This window comes from Petaurus breviceps, unplaced genomic scaffold (genome assembly GCF_028583685.1).
Source record: "Petaurus breviceps papuanus isolate PSGF00001 unplaced genomic scaffold, PetGlider_PUasm1.0 90752, whole genome shotgun sequence".
Classification (NCBI taxonomy): Eukaryota; Metazoa; Chordata; class Mammalia; order Diprotodontia; family Petauridae; genus Petaurus; species Petaurus breviceps.
The window spans coordinates 11,181,222-11,207,724 of record NW_027187336.1 but is presented as its reverse complement, the minus strand read 5'-3'; the positions used below and the strand labels follow the sequence as shown (position 1 = coordinate 11,207,724).

The 26,503-nt window shown below is 36.7% G+C and overlaps 1 protein-coding gene across 12 annotated transcripts in view; it reads left to right on the top strand.

The window, feature by feature from the left end:
- ZRANB3 (zinc finger RANBP2-type containing 3) overlaps positions 1-26,503 on the top strand; it is a 240,770-nt gene that overhangs the window by 176,229 nt on the left and 38,038 nt on the right. For all 12 annotated transcript variants that reach the window (XM_069067832.1, XM_069067826.1, XM_069067830.1 and 9 more), the window contains 2 exons: positions 1,371-1,595; positions 16,324-16,415. In XM_069067832.1, coding sequence (XP_068923933.1) covers positions 1,371-1,595; positions 16,324-16,415 — 317 coding nt within the window. The remainder of the gene's footprint in view (positions 1-1,370; positions 1,596-16,323; positions 16,416-26,503) is intronic.

Below are 26,503 nucleotides of genomic sequence, written 5' to 3'. Positions count from 1 at the left end.
AGTCAGTCCTAAAATTGCCTCTTGAATGATAAGGTCATAGTCAGATTGTCTCACTTATATTTGAACAACATTTTTAATGACTTTTCACTAACTTTATCAGCATAATTAAAGATGGGAAAAAAGAATGTTCTTAGTAGTGATCATGTCATTATATAAAAATTATAATAATTAGTTTAATGAAGGTTAAGTTACTGTTTAGTGAAGTGATTCCCACTGCCTGCCGGTTTTTTGACACCCCAGGATATCTCCAATTAACTCAAGGGGTATCATGGAAAAAATAATTTAAAAAACAAAATTAATTTTAATTTACTTTCAGTTAAAAAATACATGCCATATGGCACATTTGGAAGGGGACAGCTGTTAGCAAATCAAACAGTAGAAAGGTGTCACGATTCTAGAAAGGTTGGGAATCACTTGTTCAGTGCATTATAAGTAATTTGGCATAATTTGCATTCAGTTCTAATGTTTAAGTCATTATTGCTTTAACTTCCATCTGTGCCAAGGTCTTTCTGAAGTTACAAATAAATGAAGTTATAAATATATTTTTTTCACTTTCAAGAAACTGCTGATAACTTTTATTTTGTTTTTAGTTCTTTTAGAAGCACTGATGTTTATGGCAGCAAAAGCATTAGAGTAAGAATAGGTTTAAGTCTCTGCCTAGACTCTTAACAGCTGTGTGATCCTGAATAAGTCACATCATTCTCTGAGCCTCAGTCTTCTCTTATGTGAAATGAATATATTGCTTTGTATTATCTACTTAGGGTATTGTGAAGGAATAAATGAAATAAAATATGTAATTTATTGTGAAAATTGTAAATATATTACATAAGTGTGAACTATTATTTTTGTCATTGGTAGTACCAAGAGGGATGTTTAGCTTAGAAAATGCATTTGTAGATCATCAAAACAGCCATCCACTATTTGAAAGACTGCTTATGTGAAAGAGATTAGATTTATCATATGTCATATTTGAAGGCAGATCTAAACTCACTGGTAGAAGTTAATACAGTGGCACACTTTTACTCTTTGTAAAAACTTTACAGCACTCAAGAGCTCGGCAGCAATGGAATAGACCACTCTGTGATATTATATATTAGTTTCCTGTTTATGAGAGTTTAGATTGCCACCCATCAGAAATATTGAAGAAGAGATTTTGTAGTAGGTGGGATTTTGAGCTTGATGGCATTGAAGTTCTTTCTGACTAAAAGATGCTGTGATTTTATGGCTTAGAATAAAATAAGTAACAGGTTTGGTTTTTTTCCCCTACGTTTTGTATTTCCCATTCCAGCACAGTGGCTGAACAAAGTAAGAATTTAATAAATGCTTATTGATGAATTCTTAAAATTGATTTCTCATTTATTTAATTATAGCACATCTGAAAAAGCAGCAAATAGATGATTCCAACTGTATCCAGGATGAAAAAGGAAGTCAGGTGAATGCGTCCCAGAAAAGCAGCGTCTTGCAGGCTGAAACCAACTCTTCCTGTGTACAGCAAGTCCTTGAACAATCAGAAACAGAACAGTTTGTGGAAAGCAAAGGAGAAAAAGCTAAAAGTGAAAATGAAGGTGAAGGGGATGGACTAAAACCCCAAAAAGGTGAATGTTGCTTCCATTCGTATTTTAGTCTGTATGAAAACAAATGTCAGTGATGTAGTACCCTGGAATAGACTCTTGCCTCTGGGGTCAGAGGATCTGGGTTTGAATCCCAGCTCTACTATGCTTGTGTATCCTTCTCTCTGAGCCTTAGTTTCCTTGTCTTTAAAATAAGATGGTTAAAAAATAATAAAATAAAATAAGGTGGTTAGGTAGACTAGATGATCTCCAAATTTACTAGCCTTTAAATGTTTTCTTTCTTTTAATGGACGTCATCAGTTGAATCTTGTGTGATTCCAGAGAAGATTTGAGGAGGCATAAGACACAAAAAATATATCATTAAATAGATGTTATTCACAGCATCTTCTGATTTTTTAAACCAACTTTTTGTAACTCAGTATTTAAAAGAACAACAACTGATTGTGAGAGTCTGGACTTGAAGTTTTAAGACCTGATTTCAGATCCCACCTCAGACAATTATTAACTTGTGACCACAGGTGGGTCTGCTTATCAGAGTCTCATTTTCTCAGCTATAAAATGGGGTTAAAAATACCCATACTTCATGCTTTATAGGGCTGTTTTGAGGAAACGGCTGCATTTTAAAATCTTAAAGGGCTAGATAAGTGATAATTACTTTTGGTGATGGTGATGATGGAATGTGATTAATGGCATTTAATCCCTCCACATAAATGAAGCTAATAAATTGTTAAAGGATCCACAGCCAATTATTTTCCCAACTCTGCCCAAACTCAATCTATTTTGACAATTGGAGTTTTCTTGTTGATATCTGGTATATTCTCTTGGATAGTTGATAGGTATTATATATTATTATATATGGCATATTTTTGAAGTTGACTATTCCAACTGTGCTCTTTAAAGATATGCAACAAATGACAGTGTGTCTCAAGGCCCTGCAGGGGAGACTATAAAATATTTTAAGTTTATTCGGGGTTTTTTTTTAATGACTCCTTCCAGTATCTATAGTTATACTTAAATGTGTGTATAAACATATATATATACGCATATATATATATACATATATATATATATTTACACACACATATGTATGTATATGGTGGTTAGCTAGCAACAAACTATCAAATATCGATGTCAAATCTGGACCAACTGGCAAGAATTGGCAAAATTATGGGAATCACTGTTTTTAAGATATGTTACTATATATAGTATATATGTTACTTTGGTAGCTTTTGCAGAATGTCATTCTCGATAGAATTACCTAAAATTGTTCAAATGAGTTTATAATGTATTGCCTCTATTTTGCTTGCATTGTTTCTGCAGTAGTAATTTAATGAATATAACATGTAATGTCCATTTAAAGCTGAAATTACTATGCTAGTGAATTGAAGTGAGGGTAAATACCACTTCCAAAATTTTGTGCACCAAAGAGGTTCTATTTAAATGACAAATTTTCTCATTCTAAAATCAAAGAAGTACTCTAGCTTTCCTTCTTCATCTTGATCCCAGGGTTTTCTAAAACAATGAACTTGAAAACATTTGTTCCAAACCTATATAACCACCCATATTCCTCCTTAATTCCTATCATCCTCTAGACCCCATTTTCTTTGGTAATAACAAACTCCTTATTCTGGACCTTTTCTATTTAGATTCATTCCATATTCTTAATTAACAGAAATCTAGATTTTCTTTTGTGTTATTCAAACCTTCCCCTGCCTCTAATCTCTGTCTCTGCATTGTGATCACTGCATTTCAAGTCACACATGCTCATAACTTTGGAGTCACACTTGACTCTACCCTGTCCCTCATCCTACAGTCTATTCAATCAACAGCCCTTAATGACAACTCTTTTGTTTGTCCCTGCCCTCCTGTCCACTCCTACCAAAACCACCCCAGTCCATGCTTTCATTTTTCTCCCATTTGTACTCCTTTGAACTAAACTTCATTATGCTGCCTGGATGACTCCTTTCTTCCCTCCTTCCCTGCCTTTTTCAGCTTCTGTTTATATGTTGCCTTTCCTCATTAAATTGTGAGTTCCTTGAGGGTAAGGACTCTGTATTTTGTTGCATTTTTGTCCCCAGCACTTAGCACAGTGCCTGGCATGTAGTAGGCACTTTTATTGACGATTTTTGTTCCTTCTCATTTGTTCTATTAACCATTGAGGTGTTCTTTTTGCCTGCAGTCTTTCAACTCTCTAATCTATCCTCCAAAATGTTCCCATATAACTCTGCTTAAGGCACTACTATGATCATGTCCGTCAGACTCAGAGGCTTCTCCCAACCATCCTCTTCTCTGTTGAAATACTTCCCTTTAGGCCTTAATTCAGATAGATGCTAGCTCCTCAAAAAGCTATCCCTGAATTTTCTTTCCCACCCCACCACTGTGGAAAGTATGTCTATCCTTCAGTGGGGCATAGCTCTTCACCCCTATCTCTTTGACCTCATAGCTTTTTTTTTTTAAATATATATTTGATATACTGGATTAGACCATAAATTCCTTAGAAATAGTGTCATAGATCAAGATTGAGAGCTGGAAGGGATCTTGAAATTCATTTAACCCAACATCCTCATTGTAAAATGTAAAGATGAGGAAACTGAGTCCAGAGGGTTCTAATGAAAAAGCTATACAAGTAGTAAGTGGCAGAGATGGAATTCAAACTCATATGCTATGGCTACAAATTCAACCCCTTTTCCATTATACCTCACCTTGAGGGCAGGGAGGGGCTGTCATTTTCATATTTCTGTCCCCAGTTTCTAGTAGGACCTTGCATGTAGCAAATACTTATTGAATGTTTAATTGAACTGAGCAGACCTTGTTTAGTGCCGTTAACTTTAATAGCCATTAAAAAGGCAGCACGTACTTGGAATAAGGATACTATTGTGTATTTGTTTTTTTCCTATTCCCAGCTTAAAAACAAATGAAACCGGAGTTCTAAAGCTTCTAACATAATAGAGCAGTAGCTTGGATCAGGAGAATAATATGCATCTGGGAATGGATATAAAATCATTTCAGTTTGTTTGTTATCTTTAGTCTTCATTTAATCTCTTTCCCATCTGGATATTAAAAATAATGAATTCTATTCTTTCATTAGGAGTAAGATACTTTCACTCAAGCTTTCAAATATTTTTCAGAAGTCACTTAACCTGCAGAAAGTCAGTTTATCCAATAAAATGTACATTAGCCCCTTCCACACTTTAAGAGTCATCATTTCCCCTCATAGCTATGCCTTCTCCTCCTCTTGCTTCTTTGACTACTAGACTAAGAAATCACTAGCATCCATCTGCAACAACAGCAAACACTATGTGTTTGGCACTGTGTGCCAGGAACTGTACCAAGCTCTGGGGATACAAAGAAAGGCAGAGGCACACTCCTTGCCCTCAAGGACCTCACAGGCCTTTAGCAGAGATAGCATGTAAACAGCTATCTACATATAAGATAGACACAGCACAGGTGAGAAGGCACCAGCAGTACTGGAGGATCAAAGCATGTCTTTTTCAGAAGATGAGACTTGAGAGAGAATTCTGGGAAGATGGAATAGGTCAGAAAATTTCAAGCTCTCAAGATTTTCTTCCACAAAAGAGATAAAATATCACCTCAGTGCAAATGTAGAGTGATGAAAATAAATAAGAGTAGGGGCAAAACATGACAATCAGGAATCTGAAGGCAAATCCCAGGAAGAGGTTTCCTCTCAGTGAAGAGTAACACCTTCAGGGCTAGGGACTGCTTACACAGCTAGTAGCAAGCCCCAGTGTTAGCTGGGTTGGGAGGCAGCCCCAGCCACATGAATTTTTACCTCCAGGACAGTGAGAGGAGTTGGGTGTCTGAGCTGGGGAAGATATAGGAAACTTCGGGGGGAAAGGAGGAACTAGCACATGCGCAATAAGTGCATAGCAGGGGAGTGGGATACAGCTGGCTGTGGCCATTTACAGGAGGCTGGAGGTCTTGGTTTGAGTTCAGGGTCAGAGGGTGAGAACTGAAGAGGATCAGAGGCACCATCCCTCACACCCCAGGACTAAAGATGATTACAAAAACTATACTATTACCAAAAAAAAAAAAATTCACAGGCAAAGGAGGAAGAATCCAACCATAGAGGGCTACTATGGGAATAGAGAAGACTGGGGTTTGTCTTCAGAGGAGTATACTAAAGCAAAGAAACCCTCTTCTACCCCAAAGAGTAATGGCAGGTGGTCATCTGTCCAAAAAGAATTCATCAAAGAACTTAAAAAAGACTTTAAAAATCAAATGAGAGAGATTGAAGAAAAACTAAAAAGAAAAATAAGAATAATCCAAGAAAAACAAGATTATGAAAAAGAAAGTCAACCAATTTGAAAAGGAGATCCAGAATCTTAAGGAAGGAAATTATTCCTTAAAAATTAGAATTGGGCAAGGGGAAGCTAGTGAAGTTGTAAGACAAGAAATATTAAAACAAAATATAAAGAATGAAAAAATAGAAGAGAATGTGAAACATAAAAACAACTGATCTGGAGAACACATCAAGAAGATAAAACATAGGAATAATTGAACTAACTGAAAGCTATAATCAAAAAAAGTATATTTGCTACTATAATATAAGAAATAATTAAAGAAACTTGTCCTGAAGCATTAGAATGAGAGAGGAAAGTAGAAATAGAAAAAATCCACCAAATACCCCCTGAAAGAGATCCTACAAGGAAAACTCATAGGAATATTATAGTCAAATTCCAAAACCACCAGCTTAAGGACAAAATATTACAAGCAACAAGAAAAATCAATTTGCATATAGCAGTACCACAATTAGAATCACAAAAGACCTAACAATGGTGACACTAAGAGATTGCAGATCTTTGGAATATCCTATATGAAAGAGCAAAAGAACTGGACCTCTGGTGGAAAATATCATACCCAGCAAAGCTAAGCATAATTCTGAATGAAAAAAAAAATGAATGTTTAATGAACTGTCAAACTTTCAGCACTTTGTTAAAAAAAAAAAAGCCTGAACTTAATAGAATATTTGACACACATGAGCAATATAAGGTACATACTAATTACCAGTTACAAGGGACTGTTTACCTTTTATGTATGTTAAATGTAAAAGCTATGTCTTAGATTATGTAATGGTAAGGGAATTTGAAGATCTTCTCTGCCCCTTAATGGACCTCAAGTGGAACCCAAGAGGAAGGACTTGATTGGAGGGAGGTTTGTTTTTCAGAAAACTTTTGTTACATTGTAATTAGGCAGTGGATCACAAAGGTTGTGATTCCTCTGATCCTGAAGAAGGGTATATATACTCTGAGGTGAGGTTTTGCTTGGAGCTCACTTATGGGAATAACTGTGTGATTTGACCAGATGAGAGTAGCCGTTAAGGAGCCCCCCAGCTTTGAAAACCCAGATGTTGGTGCTTCTCTCTCTGCTAACTATGTATGTCCGTAATGGTCAGACAGAAGCCCTCCCATTTTTGAGATAAGGAAACTGAGGCAAACAGAAATTGAGTACATCGCCCAGGGTCACCCAGCTACTTAGGGTCTAAGGCCAGATTTGAACTTTGTCTTCCTGACTCAAAGCCTGACACTGTCCCTCCCCACTCCCCCCACCAAACTGATCCTGGAACTTTGTTCTGAAAAAAGGTCCATAGACTCTACCAGACAACAAGAGAAATCTCTTGCACAGAAAAGGTAAAGAATGCTTGCTCTAGAATCGCCTGCAGTTCTCTGTTTTTAAAGAGAAAAATCAACAGAGGACTTTGAAAATTTTTTTCTTTGTCTCCATACCTATCTCCTGCATAATTTTTAGTTCCCTGAGATAATCTATATTTCTAAATTTCTTCATAATTACTATGCAGAGATCATCTCAATTTAAAATTTGCCTAGGAAAAGCATTGTGAAGTCACTTTTTTTTTAATCTGTATACATATATATATATATATATATATATATGGGCATGTACATGCATATATAATTGCTACTATGCATACTTATTTTTAAAATGTTTTATTTTTCCCCAATTACATGTAAGGACAATTTTTAATTACATGTAAAGACAATTTTTCATTTAAAAAATGTTTAAGTTTTACATTTTCTTCCTTCCCTCACTTCCCCCATCCTAGAGATGGTAAACAATTTGATATAGGTTATACATGTTCAATCATGCAAAACATATTACCATATTAGTTATGTTATGAAAGAAGACACATATCCAAACAGAAATATACTCACGGATACGGAGAGTGAAAAATAGTATGCTTTGAACATTCAGACTCCATTGGTTCTTTCTCTGGAAGTGCATATTATTTTTCATCATGAATCTTTTGGAATTGTCTTGGATCATTGTATTGCTAAGAATAGCTAAGTCACTCACAGTTAATCATTGTACAATGTTGCTGTTACAGTGTGAAGTATTCTTCTCATTCTGCTCTCATTTGGTATTCGTTCAAAATCCACCTGCTTGTCATTTCTATAGCACAGTAATAATTCCATTATAATCAACTTGTTCAGCCTTTCCTCAATTGATGGGCATCCCTTCAGTTTTTAATTCTTTGCTACTACAAAAACAGCCGCTATAAATATTTTTGTACATATAGATCCTTTCCACTTTTTTTTTCCTCTGTAGGATATAGACCTAGTAGTGATACTGTACATTTTTCATTATGACTAGAGAGAGCTGTGATTTCTCCATCTGAAGACTAACTGTGTCCTTTGACCATTTATCAATTGGAAAATGACTTGTATTCTTATAAATTTGACTTGTCTTGATGTATTTGAGAAATGAGACCTTTATCAGAGGTACTGGTACTGTCTGTTTCCTATCTCTCTGCTTTTCTTCTAATCTTGGCTGCATTAGTTTTGTTTGTGAAAAAACTTTTAAATTTAATCAAAATTGTACATTTTATATCTAGTAATGCTCTCTCTCTCTCCTGTTTGATCATAAAGTCTTCCGTTCTTTATAGATCTGACAGATAAACTGTTCCTTGCTCTCTTTATTTACTTATGGTATCACCCTTTATGTTTAAATCATGTACCCATTTTTATCTTACCTTGGTATATGGTAAAAGTTGTTGGCCTATACATAGTTTCTGCCATGCTGTTTTCTAGTTTTCCCTGCAGTTTTTGGGAAATAGTGTGTTCTTATCCCAATAGCTGAGGTCTTTTGGGTTTGATAAACCCAAACAGTAGATTACTATGGTCATTTAATATCATGTCTTGTGTATCTAATTTAGTGCAATGATCTACTACTCGTATTTCTTAGCCAGAATGAGATAGTATTGACGATTGTCACTTTAAAATACAATTTGAGATCTGACATGGCTAGACCACCTCCCTTCACATTTGTTTTCATTAATTCCTTTGATATTTTTTACCTTTTGTTCTTCCAGATGAATTTTGATATTTTTTCTAGCTCTATAAAATACTTTTTTGGTAGATTGACAGGCATGGCATTGAATAAGTCAATTGATTTAGATAGAATTGTTATCTTTATTGTATTGGCTTAGACTACCCATTAGCAGATATTATTTTTATAATTTTTTTAGGTCTGATTTTGTTTGTGTGAAAAGTGATTTGTAACTGTGTTCACGTAGTTCTTGAGTTTGTCTTGGCAAGTAGACTCCTCACTATTTTATATTGTCTACAATTTATTTTTTTTTCTATTCTCATTATTTTTTATTTTTATTTTTTTTAAATGCTTTATTAACTTCTGATTTACATCGTTCGTTTCCGCCAGATTTTGAGTTACAAATTTTCTCCCCATTTTTCCCCCACCCATCCCCCCAAAACAGCAGTCCCACAGTATATCCCCACCTCTGATCTGCTCTCTCCCATATTTTCTCCCATACCCGTTTCAACTTTTCCAGTAGGGCATGGTGGATCTCTATATTTCCCAATTACATGTAAAACAATATTGATAATAGTATATATATATTTAAACATTTGATTTTAAAACTTTCAATTCCAGATTCATTCCCTTCCTCCCTTATCACCCACCCTTACTGGGAAGATAAGCAGTTCAGTATAGGTTGTACATGTGTGGCTAATGCAAAACAATAACATAGCAGATATATTGTAAAAGACTGACTATATTTCCCTCCCTCCTATCTCACATCCCACTTGTTCTATTCTCTACTTTGATCCTGTCCCTTTTCAAAAGTGGGTGCTTCCAACTTCCCTCCCCCCCAGCCTGCCCTCCCTTCCATCATCCCCCCTCACATCCCCTTCTCCCCCCCTATTCTCCTGGAGGGTGAGATCCCCTATTTAGTGTGTATTTCCCTCCCTCCTCAAGCCAGATTCAATAGGAATAAGGTTGACCCATTCCCTTTTGCCTTCCTATTCTTCCCCTCCATTGTAACCAATTTTCCTTGCCTCTTCTGTATGACATAGTTGCCCCACTCTGTCTCTCCCCATCTCCTCTCATTATATCCCTCTCACCTCTTAATTTCACCTTTTAAGTATCATCCCTTCCTGTTAAATTGGTCCCGTGCCCTCTATCTATGTATACCTGTAAACATATATACACACATTCACGTATGTATTCATATGCCCGCCTACGCTCATATAAAGACATATATATATAATATATATAATATATATATTTCTAATCCCTTCAACTACTTAGAAAAGTTTCATAAGTTACAATTATTGTTTTTCCATGTAGGAATGTTAATAGTTCAACTTTGGCCAAGTGGCTCAGCAAGCACGAGCGCCGGCCTCAGTGCCGGGACGACCCGGATCAAATCCGGGCCCAGAAACCCAGCACCACACCCAGAAACAACAACTGGCCATGCAACCCCGAGCAAGCCACTCAACCCCAATTGCTTAAAAAAAAAAAAATAGTTCAACTTTGATAAGTTCCTTATGATTTCTTTTCCCTGTTTACCTTCTCATGCTTCTCTTGCTTCTTGTATCTGAATGTCAAATTTTCTATTCAGCTCTGGTTTTTTCAGCAAGAATGCTTGAAAGTCCTGTATTCCACTGAATGACCATATTTTCCCCTGAAACAGGATACTCAGTTTTGCTGGGTAGGTGACTCTTGGTTTTAATCCCAGCTCCCTTGACCTCTGGAATATCACATTCCAGGCCCTTCGATCCCTCAGTGTAGAAGCTGCCAGATCATGGGTTATCCTGATTGTGTTTCCACAATATTCAAATTGTTTCTTCCTGGCTGCTTGTAATATTCTCTCCTTAATCTGGGAATTCTGGAACCTGGCTATAATATTCCTAGGAGTTTTCTTTTGGGGATCTTTTTCAGGAGGTGATCGGTGGATTCTTTCAACCTCTATTTTGCCCTCTGGTTCTAAAACATCAGGGCAGTTTTCTTTGAGAATTTCCTGGAGAATGCTTTCCAGGCTCTTACTTTGGTCATGGCTCTCAGGCAGTCCAATGATTTTTAAATTATCTCTCCTGGATCTATTTTCCAGGTCAGTGGTTTTTCCCATGAGATATTTCACGTTGCCTTCTATTCTTTCATTTGTTTGGATCTGTTTAACAGCATCTTGATTTCTCATAAAGTCATTAGCTTCCATTTGCTCCAATCTAATTCTGAAGCAATGATTCTCCTCAGTGAGCTTTTGAGATTCTTTTTCCATCTGGCAAATTCGACTTTTTAAGGCATTCTTCTCCTCATTGCCTTTCTGAGCCTCCTTTGCCATTTGAGTCAGTCTGTTTTTTAAGGTATTATTTTCTTCAGTCAGGCTGTTGACTCTCATTTCATAATTTTCTTGCATTGTTCTCATTTCTCTTCCCAATTTTTCCTCCACTTCTCTTATCTGCTTCTTAAGGTCCTCTATGGCCTGTAACCAGCTTGTATTTTCCTTTGAAGCTTTTGGTGCAGGAGTTCTGACTTCACTGATTTCCTCCTGTTCCATGCCTTACTCCTTCTTATCCCCAAAATAGGAGTGTAATGTTGGAATCTTCTGTCTGCTTTGTTTCCTTTGCCTGCTCATTTTGCCACTCAATGATTTGACTTTTGGGCTTTTTGCCACAGTAGGACTCTGCCACCAGACAGGGGAGTTTTCATCCCAAATGCTGGGGTTTTCTCAGCTGCCTGAGGTATTAGATGGGTGCCCTCTCTGAGGTCTCCACACGCTCTGGCAAGCTGGACACACACCCCAGGACCTCCACCCTAGACTGCAATCCAGATCCAAGCAGGTTAAAGCAAGAGCGATGACCCCTCAGACTGGTGCTTGGTCCCCCTACACTCTGCAGGCCAGGAGCTGAAGCCGCCACGTGGCACTGGCAGGCGGTGCCGGGTCTCAGCGGTTTCTCTCCCCAGGGGTAAAAGCCACGCACTCCCACTTCCTGGGTCCCAAAGTCCAGACTGCACTGGCCTCTCACCTTGTCCTTCGCATCTATGTGTTGATAAATCTGGAAAGGGCCACAGCTGCTGCTGATCTGGAGTCCCTCTGGCTGGTGGCTGGTCAGGCCCGCCCTGGGGCTAAAGCCTCTGCGTGGGGCTGGGCTCTGCTCCCAGAGCTTTGCACTGGCCGATTCCTGCCGGCCTGCCAGGCTGTTCTCAGCGGGAGGTTAGCTTCTCTGTGTCATTTTGTGGGTTCTGCAGATCCAAAGTTTGTTTAGAGTCCCCTTTTTACATGGATTGGGGAGGGTGGAAGCCGGAGCTGCAGGAGGGTCATGCTTCTACTCGGCTATCTTGGCTCCGCCGCCTACAATTTATTTTAAAAGGAATTTTTCTTCCTATCTCTTGCTGCTGGACCTTGTTGGTAATATATAGAAATGCTGATGATTTGTATGACTTTATTTTATATACTGCAACTTTGCTAAAGATGTTAAATATTTCAGCTGTTTTTTCAGTTGATTCTTTAGGATTCTCTAAGTATACCATCATATCATCTGCAAAGAGTGATAGTTTTGTTTCCTTCTCAATTCTATTTCCTTCAATTTTCTTTTTCTTCTCTTATTGCTAAAGCTAACATTTCTAGGACAATACTGAATAATAGTAGTGAGAATGGGCATCCTTGCTTCACTCCTGATCTTATTGGGAAGGTTTTTAGCTTATCCCCATTACAGATAAAACTTGTTGATAATTTCCAATAGGTATTACTTTTCATTTTAAGGAAAACTCCATTCATTCTTATGTTCTCTAATGTTTTTAATAGGAATGGGTGTTGTGTTTTGTCAAGAATTTTTTCTGCATCTGTTGAGATAATTCTGTGGTTGCTGTTGATTTTGTTATTTATATGGTCAATTATATGACAGTTTACCTAATATTGAACCAGTCCTGCATTCCTGGTATAAAATTCCAACTGGTCACAGTGTATGATCCTTGTGATATATTGTTGTAATTTCCATGCTAATGTTTTATTTGAAATTTTTGTGACAATATGTTATTAGGGAAATGGATCTATAGCTCTCTTCTATTTTGGGTTTTTCTGGTTTAATATCAGTACCATATTTGTGTCCTTAAAAGGAATTTGTTAGGATTCCTTCTTTGTCTGTTTTCCCAGATAGTCATATAGTATTAGAATTAGTTGTTCTTTAAATATTTGGTAGAATTCACTTGTGAATCCTTCTCGCCTTGGGGATTTTTTCTTAGGGCGTTATTTAGTTCTGAGAGGGGTGGGTTGAAGTCACTCACTAATATAATTTTAATATCTTTCCTTCTGTAATTCATTTAACTTTTTTTTTTTAAGCAATCAGGGTTAAGTAACTTGCTCAAGGTTACATGGCCAGTTATTTCTGGGTGTGGTGCTGAGTGTCTGAGCTCGGGATTCTATCTCACTGAGCTACCTGGCCGCCCCTAAGCAATTGGGGTTAAGTTAATTGCTCAAGGTTACATGGCCAGGTGTTTCTGGGTGGGTGCTAAGTGTCTGAGCCCGGGATTCGATCTCCAGGTCATCCTGACACTGGAGCTGGTACTCTTACTCGCTGTGCTACCTGGCCACCCCCATTTAACTTCTTTAAAAATTTGAGTGCTAACCTGGAGAGACTTACACAAACTGATGTTGAGTGAGAAGAGCAGAACCAGGAGAAATTTGTACACAATTACAGACGCAATGTATGTGTGACAACCAACTTTGATAGACTGGGCTCTTCTCAGGAATGCAACATTATAAGACAACTCCAAAAGACTCATGATGGAAAGAGATGTCCATATCCAGAAAAAGAGCTACAGAGTTTGAATGCAGTTTGAAGCAAACTACCTTCTCTTTCTTTTTCTTGTTTTGTTTTGTTTCCTCTTTCCCATTGTTCATTCCATCAGTTATAATCCTTCTTTACAACCTGACTAATGTTTCATGTAAAGGTATTTGCAGATACTATATTTGATTGCATGCCTCCATGGCGGGGGGTGGGGAGAGATGTAGGAGTTGGGGAAGAAAATTTGAAACTCAAGGGATTGTGGAACTGAATCTTATAAACAAAAAGTAAACAAATAAATTAATTTTTAAAATTTGAGTGTTACACCATTTGGTGCATTTATGTTTAGCTTTGATATTACTTCATTTTCCATGGCATCATTTAGTAAGATGTAATTTCCTTCCTTTTCTCTTTTAATTAGATGTATTTTGCTTTTCCTTTGTATGAGATCTTGATTTCTATCCTTGCTTCTTTTTACTTCAGCTGAAGCACAATAGATTCTGCTTCAGCCATTTACCTTTAGCATAAAATGTGTTTCTTGAAGAAAAAAAGTGTATTATAGAATTCTGTTTTTTATTTCACTCTACTATTTGCTTCCATTTTATGGGTGAGTTCATCACATTTGCATTCAATGTTATGATTACTGACTGTTCATTTCCCTCCATGCTATTTCTCTCTCTCTGTATCCTTTCTCCTTGTCCCTCCCTACCAGTGTTTTCCTTCTGACCACTGCCTCCTTTGTTCTGCCTTCCTTTCTATGAGACTCCTCCCCCTTTTCCTGTTTCCCTCCCCTCCTTCCCTATAGAGTAAGATAGATTTCTATATTCAACAGAATGTGTATGTTATTCCCTCTTGGAGCCAAATCTTATAAGAATAAGATTCAAGTGATGTCCTCTCCTTCCCTTCTTTACCTTCATTTTAATAAGTCTTTTGTGCCTCTTCATATGAGATAATTCATTCCATTCTACCTCTCCCTTCCTTCTTCTCCCAGAGCAATCCTCTTTCTCACCCCTTAATTTGTTTTTTATATTATCCCATCAAATTCAACTTATACCTGTTCCCACTGTCTATGTATACTCATTTTCACAATCTTAATAGTGATATAATTCTTAAGAGTTATAAGTATCACTTCTGGTGTATGGATGTAAACAGTTAAACCTTTTTGAGTAATTTATCTTTTCTCTTTCCTGTTTACCTTTTTATTTTTCTCCTGAGTCTTGTATTTGAAAATTTAATTTTCTGTTCAGCTATGTTCTTTTCATCAGGAATGTTTGAAAGCCCACTATTTCATTGAATATCCACTATTTCCCCTGAAGGATTATACTTAGTTTTGCTAGGTAGGTAATTCTTGGTTGTAATCTGAGCCCTTTTGCCTTCTACAATATCATATTCTAATCCTTCCACTCCTTTAATGTTGAAGCTGTGTAATCCGGATTACGACTCCTCGATATTTCAATTCCTTCTTTTTGACTGCTTGAGATATTTTCTCTTTCACTTAAGAGTTCTGGAATTTGACTGTAATATTCTTGGGTATTTTCATTTTGGTATCTCTTTCAGGAAGTAGTGCGTGGATTCTTTTAGCTACTATTTTGCCATTTGGTTCTAGGATACCAAGGCAGTTTTCCTTGTTAATTTCTTGAAAGATGCTGTCCAGGTTCTTTTTTTGATTATGGCTTTCAGATAGTCCAGTCATTCTTAAATTGTCTTTCATCGGTCTATTTTCTTGGTAAGTTGTTTTACCAGTGAGATTTCACATTTTCTTCTTTTTTTTCTTCTTTTGATTTTGTCTGTTTGATTTTTGGTGTCTCGTGGGGTCATTAGCTTCTACTTGACCGATTCTGATTTTTAAGGAATTATTTTCTTCATTTAGAAGTTGTACCTTCTTTTCCATTTGACCAATTATACTTTTTAGGGAGTTGTTTTCTTTGGTGAATTTCTGTACATCCTTTTCCATTTTTTGTGCTTCTTTTACTAAACTGTGGCTCTTTTTTTCATGATTCTCTTATATGTCTCTCATTTCTTTCCCCAATTTTTCTTCTACCTCTTTGATTTGATTTTTGAAAAAAAATTTTTTTTAGCTCTTCTAGGAGTTCTGTTTGGGCCAGAGACTAATTTATATTCCTCTTTGGGGCTTTGCATGACATCGTTGTCCTCTTCTGAGTTTGTGTTTTACTCTTCCCTGTCACTATAATATAGTTATGGTCAGGGTTTTTGTTTTGGGTTCTGGGTTTGTTGTGGGTTTTTTTGTTTTGTTTTGTTTTGCTCATTTTCTAGGCTATTTCATGACTTTTAAAGTTGAACCTGACTCCTGGGGTACAGGAATCACTGTCCCAGATTTCTTGCACTGGGGGCCAGGGTACTGTCCTGTTGTACCATGGTTTCTGGGCCTGAACATTTACCTGCTGCATCAGAGCCACCAGGTCTGCTAGGCCTGGCCACTTGTCTGTTGCGAAAGAGACTGGAAGCCTCATAGTTGGCAGATATGTCATCTAATCTAAACTCTTCATTTTATAGATGAGGAATCTGGGGCCAGGAATTTTAAGTGAATTACCAAGATAGTTAATTACCAGGTAGTTACATAGCAGGACTTAGATTGAACTTAGGTTGTCAGACTCCACACTCACTGTTTTCTCCATTATAACACATTTTATTTCTTTTAGACAAGTTTTCAAATACCATTTACTTTTTCTTTATAGAACAGTTGAAGAATTCAGATATTTTGCCTGTATATGATCTCCTAATGTTTTGTGCAAGTAAGAATACAGACAGAATTCACCTCTATACTAAGGTAAGCTTTTCTGGGATATTTTTAAGTCTTACTTTATTTCACATTTTAGTAAATAGGCTTTATATACTTTCTAGTATAACATTAATAGGTCTGTGTTTACATTATTTGAATCTTCAAGGTCTACAAAAGGTTTGAAATTAAAGATGTCTTTTAAATCCCATGACAACCCTTTATGGATAAGCACTGAAGTTTTTGCAATCCTTTTTGTGCAGATAAAGAAACGGAGATTCAGAGCAGTTAAGTTATTCATCCATGCATGATGACATAGCTGCTAAATATCAGAGGTGGGATTAGGACCCAAGTACGCCCTTTACTTCAATTCCAGCCCTCTTTCTACTATATTACATACATATATATGTATATATATGTATTCCTCAGATTCTCTTCTGTTACTCTTTTTCCAGTCTCAAATTCTTGCCTTAAAATGAGGCAAATGTTCTCAAACTACCTACTGTTAATACTGTATGTATTTAGGTGATCCTTTGTCTATAACAGTACACTAATACTATGGATGCTTCCTGTTTAGTTTTGGATCTTCAAGTCCCCAACTAATCATAAATGCAATAACTTCCTAACAATTTGGGTTCCTTTTACTTTTTGTTAGCTGCATATTGGAATTATGAATTTTTAAAAGTTGATAATCTATAATAGGGCATTGTAGCTGATCTGACATTCAGTTGCAGATTGTTTTGTTTTGCTTTATATTTTTACCATCTATATTTTTAAAACTTAGACAATTTTGACTAAGTCTTTGGGAAATCATAGCAGGAGGCAGTGTGACAGTAGGTAGAGAACCTGCATTCCAATCTTTCCTCTAAAAGGCTGTGTGACTCAGGGCAAATCATTAACCACTTAGTGCTCTAGGCACTTCACTAAGTTCAAGGAGTTCCCTTATAATGGAAGTCACATGTCTGTTACCTTTCTTTAATCATATTACTATTTTATCTGACATCATAAGAATCCTTTTAAAAAATCCTAAAAAAAAAAAATACAGAATTTTTTTATGTCACTTTTGATTTTTTTTTTTTTGCTTTTTGAAGGTGGGGAATGCAGGGCAATTGGGCTTAAGTGACTTGCCAAAGGTTACACGCTTAGTAAGTGTTAAGTGTCTGAGGTCGGATTTGAACTCAGGTCCTCCTGACTCCGGGGCTGGTGCTCTATTCACTGTGCCACCTGGCCACTACCACCTTTGACTAATGTATCCTTCCCCTACCCAGAGAGTTATCCCTTTATAACAAAGTATTTGAAGAGAGGAAAAAAGTTCAGCAAAACTAACCAACATATCTTCCAAAGATAGAAGGGAAATATATTTTCATGGCATTACAATTTAACAACATTCAGTTTCATTTGGGGATTTTTTGTTGTTATTATTTCCGTTCCCATTATTGTAGTCACCATATATATTGGTCTTCACATGCTTCTCTGGTTGCATCATATTCATTGTTTCTTGCAGCACTGTTATATTCCATACAATTCATGTTCTACAAACATTTCCTTAATCAATGGGCATCTACTTGGTTTCCAGTTCTTAGTTACTGCAGAAAGCGCTGCCATAAGTAGTTTGGCATGTATGGAACATTCTTTATCATTGACCTCCTTAGGGTATATATACTAGCCAGGTTTTTACCTAGTAGGGTTTTATGTATGGACTTTTTCTCAGCATAATTCTAGATTGCTTTCCATAATGGTTGGAATAATTCACAGATTCCCCAATAACATATATTAATTAGTTTGCTTGTCTTTCCATAACTTTTCCAGCATTTCTGTCTTTTGACATCTTAACCAATTTGCTGGACATGAGGGTAAAACATCAGAATTGTTGTGATTTGTATTTCTCTTATTATTTGATTTTGATTTTTTTTATTATTATTATTACTTGATATTGGTGATTTGATACATTCTTTCATATGGCTGTTAATAGTTTATGGTTCTTAATAGTTTACACTTCTTTTCTTTTTTTTAAATTTATTTATTTACTTTCAGTTTACAACATTCAGTTCCACAGTCCCTTGAGTTTCAGATTTTCTCCCCTCCCTCTCTTTGCCCCTCCCCCTTATGACAGCATGTAATCAAATATAGTACCCACAAATACCTTCACATTAAACATTAGTCAAGTTGTAAAGAGGGATTATAACCAATGGAGTGAACAATGAGAAAGAAACAAAACAAAAAAAGAGAAAGAACAAGTAGTTTGCTCCAATCTGCATTCAGACTCTGTAGTTCTTTCTCTGGATGTGGATATCTCTTTCCATCATGAATCTTTTGGAGTTGTCTTATAACCTTGCATTTCTGAGAGGAGCCCAGTCTATCAAAGTTAGTCGTCACACATACAATGTGTCTGTAATTGTGTATAAAATTTTCCTGCTCTCCTCACTCAGCATCAGTTGATATAAGTGTCTCCAAGTTATTATGAAGTCTGTCTGCTCCTCATTTCTTACAGCACAATAGTATTCCATTACATTCATATACTACAACTTGTTCAGTGATTTCCCAATTGATGGCCATCTCCTTGATTTCCAATTCTTTGCCACCACAAAAAGAGCTGCTATAAATATTTTTGTGCGTACGCGTCTTTCTCCCACTTCTGTCATCTCTTTGGGATACAGCCTTAGAAGTGGTATTGTTGGGTCAAAGGGTACATACTTTTTTATAGCCCTTTGGGCATAGTTCCAGATTGCCCTCCAGAATGGTTGAATCAGTTCACAATTCTTCCAGCAATGCATTAGTATTCCAGTTTTTCCACATCCTCTCTAGCATTTATCATTTTCCTGTTTTGTCATTTTAGCCAATCTAACTGGTGAGATGTGGTACCTCAGAGTTGTTTTGATTTGCATTTCTCTGATCAATGGTGATTTAGAGCATTTTTTTCATATGCTTATAGATATCTTTAATTTTTTCCTCTGAAAACTGCCTGTTCATATCCTTTGACCATTTATCAATTGAGGAATGACTTGTATTCTTATAGATTTGACTCAATTCTCTGTATATTTTAGAGTCCTTTATCAGAGACATAGGTTATAAAAATTCTTTCCCAATTTCCCACCTCCCTCTTAATCTTGGTTACATTGGCTTTGTTTGTACAGAAGCTTTTCAATTTAATGTAATCAAAATTATCCATTTTGCATTTTATAATGCTCTCTAATTCTTGTTTAGTCATAAAGTCTTTCCCTCTCCACAAATCTGACAGGCAAACTATTCCTTGTTTTCCAAGATTGTTTACAGTATCAACCTTTATACCTAGATCATGCACCCATTTAGACTTGATTTTGGTATATGGTGTTAGATAATGGTCTGTGCCCAGTTTCTACCATACTATATTCCAGTTTGCCCAGCAGTTTTTGTCAAATAGTGAATTTTTATCCCAAAAACTAGGGTCTTGGGGTTTATCAAACAATAGATTACTATAGTCATTGACTGCTGAATCTCATCTGCCTAATCTATCCCATTGATCCACTCCTCTATTCCTCAGCCAGTACCAAGTAGTTTTGATGATTGCTGCTTTATAATACAGATTGAAATCTGGTATAGCTACGCTACCTTCCCTAGCATTTCTTTTCATTAATTCTCTTGATATTCTGGACCATTTGTTCTTCCAAATGAATTTTGTTACTATTTTTTCTAGCTCTATAAAGTAGTCTTTTGGTAAATTGATTGGTATGCCACTAAATATATAATTTAATTTAGGTAAAATTGTGATTTTTATTATATTAGCTCGAACCAGCCACGAGCAATTGATATTTTTCCAATTAGTTAGATCTGACTTAATTTGTGTGAAAAGTGTTTTGTAGTTGTGGTCATATAGGTCCTGGGTTTGTTTTGGCAGGTAGATTCCCAAATATTTTATAATGACTACAGTAACTTTAAATGGGATTTCTCTTTCTGTCTCTTGCTGTTGAATTTCATTAGAAATATACAGGAATGGGGCTGCTAGGTAGCACACCAAGTAAGAGCACCGGCCCCAGAGTCGGGATGACCTGGGATCGAATCCAGGCTCAGACACTTAGCATCCACCCAGAAAACACCTGGCCATGTAACCTTGAGCAAGTTACTTAACCCCAATTGCTTAAAAAAAAAAAAGAAATATACAGGAATGCCAAGGATTTATGTGGGTTTATTTTATATCCTGCAACTTTGCCTAATTTATTTATTGTCTCAAGTAGTTTTTTACTTGATTCTCTTAAGTATATCATCATATCAGTATCATCTGCAAAGAGTGATAGCTTAGTCTCTTCTTTGCCTAATTTGATTCCTTTGATTTCTTTTTCTTCTCTAATTGCTACTGCTAACATTTCTAGTACCAGATTGAATAAGAGGAGTGATAGTGGACACCCTTGTTTCACTCCTGATCTTATTGGAAATGCTTCTAGCTTATTTAGTGCCATACCAATCAATTTACCAAAAAACTACTTTATAGAGCTAGAAAAAAATAGTATCAAAATTCATTTGCAAGAGCGAAAGATCCAGAATATCAAGGGAATTAATGAAAAGAAATGCTAGGGAAGGTGGCCTAGCTATACCAGATTTTAATCTGTATTATTAACAGCAGTCATCAAATATACTTGTTACTAGCTGAGGAATAGAGTAGTAGATCAATAGAATAGATTGGGTACATGAGACTCAGCAGTCAATGACTATAGTAATCTACTGTTTGATAAACCCAAAGACCCCAGTTTTGGGGATAAGAACTCACTATTTGACAAAAACTGCTGGGAAAACTGAAATATAGTATGGCAGAAACTAGGCACAGACCATTATCTAACACCATATACCAAAGTCAAGTCTAAATGGGTGCACAATGTAGGTATAAATTAGGCTGATACTACTCTAAGCAATCTGGGAAAGCAAGGAATAGTTTACCTATCAGATTTGTGGATAGGGGAAGGCTTTATGACCAAATAAGAATTGGAGAGCATTATAAAATACAAAATGGATAATTTTGATTACATTAGATTGGAAAGTTTCTGTACAAACAAAGCCAATGTAACCAAGATTAGGAGGGAAGTGGAAAATTGGGGAAGAATTTTACAACCAATGTCTCAGATAAAGGACTCATTTCTAAAACATACAGAAAATTGAGTCAAATCTATAAGAATACAAGTCATTCCCTAATTAATAAATGGTCAAAGTATATGAACAAGCAGTTTTCACAGGAAGAAATTAAAGATATCTATAAGCATATGAAAAAAATGCTCTCAATCACTATTGATTATAATATTTGCTGATGGTTTCAAGTAGATGCTACCTATTATTTTAAGGAAGGCTCCATTTATTCCTGTACTTTCTAATATTTTTAATAGGAATGGATGTTGTATTTTGTCAAAAGCTTTTTCTGTATCTATTGAGATAATCTTGTGGTTTCTGCTAGTTTTATTGTTGATATGATCAATTATACTGATAGTTTTCCAAATATTAAACCATCCTTGCATTCCTGGAATAAATTCTACCTGATCAAAGTGTATTATTCTTGAGATAAGTTGCTGTAGTCTTTTTGCTAATATTTTATTTAAAATTTTTGCATCTATATTTATAAGGGAGATTGGTCTATAATTTTCTTTCTCTGTTTTATCTTTTCCTGATTTAAGTATCAGTTCTATATTAGTGTCATAAAAAGAATTTGGTAGGACTATAGTTTGTAGCGTATTGGGAATCAGTTGTTCTTTAACTGTTTGATAGAATTCACTAGTAAATCCATCTGGCCCTGGAGATTTTTTCCTAGGGAGTTGACTGATGGCTTGTTCAATTTCTTTTTCTGAGATGGGGTTATTTAAGTAATTTACTTCCTCTTCAGTTAATCTGGGCAACTTATATTTTTTAAAATATTCATTCATTTCCCTAAGATTGTCAAATTTATGTGCATACAATTGGGAAAAATAATTCCTAATTATTTTTTTTATTTCCTCTTCATTGGAGGTAGATTCACCCTTTTCATTTTTGATACTTATAATTTGGTTTTCTTCTTTCTTTTTTTATCATGTTGAGTAAGGGTCTATCAATTTTATTGTTTTTTCCATAAAACTAGCTCTTAGTTTTATTTATTAATTCAATAGTTTTCTTAATTTCAATTTTATTAATCTCTCCTTTGGTTTTCAATATTTCTAATTTGGTATTTAATTGGGGATTTTGAATTTGTTCTTTTTCTAGGTTTTTCAATTGCATGCCCAATTCATTGACCTCCCTTTTCTTTAATTTAACCATGTATGCACTCAGGGATATAAAACTTCCCCTAAGAACTGCCTTTAATGCATCCACAAATTTTGGTATGTTGCCTCATTATTATCATTCTCTTGAATGAAATTACTAATTGTTTCTATAATTTCTTGTTTGACTCATTCTTTAGGATTAAATTGTTTAATTTCCAATTAGTTTTTAGTCTGTCTTTCCATGGCCCTTTATTGCATATAATTTTTATTGCATCATGATCTGAGAAGGATGTATTTAATATTTCTGCCTTTCTGCACAGAATTGTGAGGTTTTTTATGCCCTAGAATATGGTCAATTTTTGAGTATATGCCATGAACTGCTGAGAAGAAAGTATATTCCTTTTTATCCCCATTCAGTTTTCTTCAGAGATCTAGCATATCTAGCCTCTCTAAATTCCATTTGCCTCCTTAACTTCTTTCTTGTTTATTCTGAGGTTAGATTTATCAAATTCAGAGAGGGGGAGATTAAGGTCCCCCACTAGTATAGTTTTGGTATCTATTTCTTCCTCTAATGCCCATAACTTTTCCTCTAGGAATTTGGACTCTGTACCACTTGGTGCATATATGTTAAGTAATGATATTGCTTCATTCTCGATGGTGCCTTTTATCAGGATATAGTTTTCTTCCTTTTCTCTTTTAATTAGATCAATTTTTGCTTTTGCTTTATCTGAGATAAGGATTGCTACCCCTGCTTTTTTTACTTTAGCTGAGGCATAATATATTCTACTCCAGCCTTTTTGTGGGTATCCCTTTGTTTCATATATGTTTCTTGTAGACAGCATATTGTAGGATTATGGTTTTTAATCCATTCTGCTCTCGCCTCTGTTTTATGGGAGAGTTCATCCCATTCACATTCACAGTAATGATGACTATCTGTCCCTTCCCCTCCATCCTATTCCTTCCCCTGTTTATGGTTTTGTTTCTTCCTTCTCCCTTCCCCTCCTTGTGGGTTTTCCTTTTGACCACCACCTCCCTTAGTGTTCTCTCCCGATAACCCCCACTTCTTTACCTACCCTCTCCCCTTACTACTATTTCCCTCCCTTATAATCCCCACCTTTTGATCCCTGCCTTACCCTCCTACTGCCTATAGGATACAATAGATTTTTATGCTTATCAAAGTATGTTATTCCTCCTTTGACCCCAAATCAATGAGAGTAAATTTCATGCATTGCTCCTCTCCCTCCCTCCTTTCCCTCTTTTTAATGAGTTTTCATGTCTTTTCACGTTAGAATCTTAAATATAACTGATTATGTTGATTCCTCTTTGAACCAGAACCAGTAAGAATAGTTCAAATGATGTTTCTCTCCCTCTTTCCTTCCCTCCTACTATAGTGTGTTTTTATGCCTCTTCGTATGGCATAATTTATAAATTTATAAAAATTTATAAATTTATAAAAATAACTTTTTCTGTCTCATACTTTCCTTTTATCCCATTGCAGTCCCTTTGACCCCCTTTATAGGGTTTTTTTTTTATCGTCAGGTTAGTTCATTTATACCCATATCCTCTATCTAGGTATAACCCTTTTGAGGGTCATGATAATCATATAAATTTCGATATTGACAGTTATAAGCTTCTTATATAGGGATGTGAATATTTTGCTCTTATTGCATCCCATGTTATATGCATGTGTGCATGTGTGTATGTGTGAGTGTGTGTTTTCCTTGTTTACCTTTTTATGTCTTTCTTGAGTCTTGTAATTGGAGATCAAATTTTCCATTGAGCTCTGGCTTTTTCATCAGGAAAGTCTGAAAGTCCCTTATTTCGTTAAATGACCATCTCCTTGCCTGAAAGATTATGCTCAGTTTTGCTGGGTAGTTAATCCTTGGTTGCAGTCCTAGCTCTTTTGCCCTACAAAGTATCAAATTTCAATCCCTCCGATCTTTTAATGTAGAAGCTGCTGGGTCCTGTGTGATCCTTACTGTAGTTCGACGATATTTAAATTGTTTCTTTTTGGCTGCTTGCAATATTTTCTCCTTAATCTTGAATTCTGGAATTTGGCTACTATATTTCTTGGAATTTTCAATTTGGGATCTCTTTTGGGGGGGGGGGGGGGGGTCTGGTGAATTCTTTCAATAACTATTTTATCTTCTGATTCCAGGACTTCAAGACCATTTTCTTTGACAGTCTCTTGGAGGATGTTGTCCTGGATCTGTTCTCTCAGTCATTTGTTTTTCCAGTGAGATATTTTACACTTTCTTCCAACTTTTCAATCTTCATGTTTTGTTTGATTGACTCTTGGAGCATCATAGAGACCTGAGCTTCAAATTTGACTGATTCTAATTTTTAGTGATTTATTTTCTTCGGTTACTTTTTGAAGGTCCTTTTTTAGGGAGGTATTTTCTCCAATTAGTTCACTAATGTTACTTTTTAAGGATTTGTTTTCTTCAGTGAAACTTTTTTCCAATTTGGTCACTGTAGATTTAAATGTGTCTTCTGCCTCCCTTAATAAGGCCTTTAAAATCTTTCTTGAGCTCCTCCAAGGGTGCTTTTTGGGCTTGAGACCAGTTCATATTTCCTTCTGTGGTCACAGGTGTGAGTATAGAGTCCATGTTGTCCTCTGTATTTGGTTGTTCTTGCTCACTATAATAAGCTCTAATTGATTTACTTGTCTTCCCCTTCTCCTCCTCAGCTTCCTTTCTTCCCATTGTAGCTTCCTATTTCCTAATTTCTCATGCTGGGAGCTAGGTGCCTGGTTTTTGGCTTTGTGTGCTGTAGCCTCTGGGTGTGTAAAAATTGAGGCCAAGGCAAGGGCTGTCAGTGTTTCCCTTAAGTTATGCTGATGCTCACACAGTACTCTGTGGAGGAGGGGTGGTCTGACCACTCCAGATTTCTGCCTCTATGCCCCTGGGCTACCACTGGGCAGGCTTTTAATGGTCAGGTGAGGTAGGGCTGGTTGGGGCCCCTCCCCCTCTTCTCTTCTGACTCCTTGCTGCCTCAGTTACACCCCTTCTCTATGACTCCCAAGCCTGAGGCTATTTCCACTATCTCAGGATTTCACTCTGGGTGGGACACTTATCTCTGGGTTTTCTAGGTCAGGAACTGGGGATTGGAGCAGTCAGAGTTCACTTTGTCATCCTAGGCTCTGGAAAAGTCAGGCAAGCAGTTTCTAAACTTTCAGGCTGTGGGCTGTTAGCCCCAGAAGAAGCTGCTGTCTCTGCTGGGGGCCCTGAGCCCCCTCTTACCCGGCTCCAGTGGATCCTCCTGACCCTTGGTGAGATGCTGGTGAGATGGCTGTGCACTGCCCTTGGGGTGGGTGAGTCCACAGGCTTGGGCTCCTTCTCTCTCTGCTGTGGTCTGCTTTCTCTTCTGAGCTGCTACAGCCCCCACATGCTCTGTGCTGGACCCACATGGGTGCTTTCCTGGACTGGATTCTGCCATGCTCTGTCTCCCAGTGGATTCTGACACTCCAAAATCCATTCAGATTCACTTTTTAAAGTTTAGTGAGGGGATTCACAGAGGAGCTTAGAAAAGTTACTGTTTCAGTTCAGCCATCTTGGCTCCACCCCTCCTTCTTTTGTTAATCATAGTGATGGGGTACCTGGGGTCTAGATCAATTTGTGAAACCAACTTGTAAAACCAGTCTGTTCTGTTGTAGGGCAGCAGCTAGAAGCTGAGCCTGCTCTTTGTTTCTGGCCTTTGCCCTACGGTCTTTTTCCTCTGCCAGTGCTAGGTCTCTGTTATTAAAGACTCCAAAAGCTGTCTCTAACAATTCATTCTGAGGTGTTTGGGGTCCCATAGCCAATTTCCCAAATTTCCGCCTGATGTCTGGGGCAGACTGATTAATAAAATACATGGCAAGGATGGTTATCCCCTCAGGAGAGTTGGGATCCAGGTTAGTAAAGCATTTTAAGGCTTCTACCAACCCGCCCAGGAAAAGGGCTGGGTTCT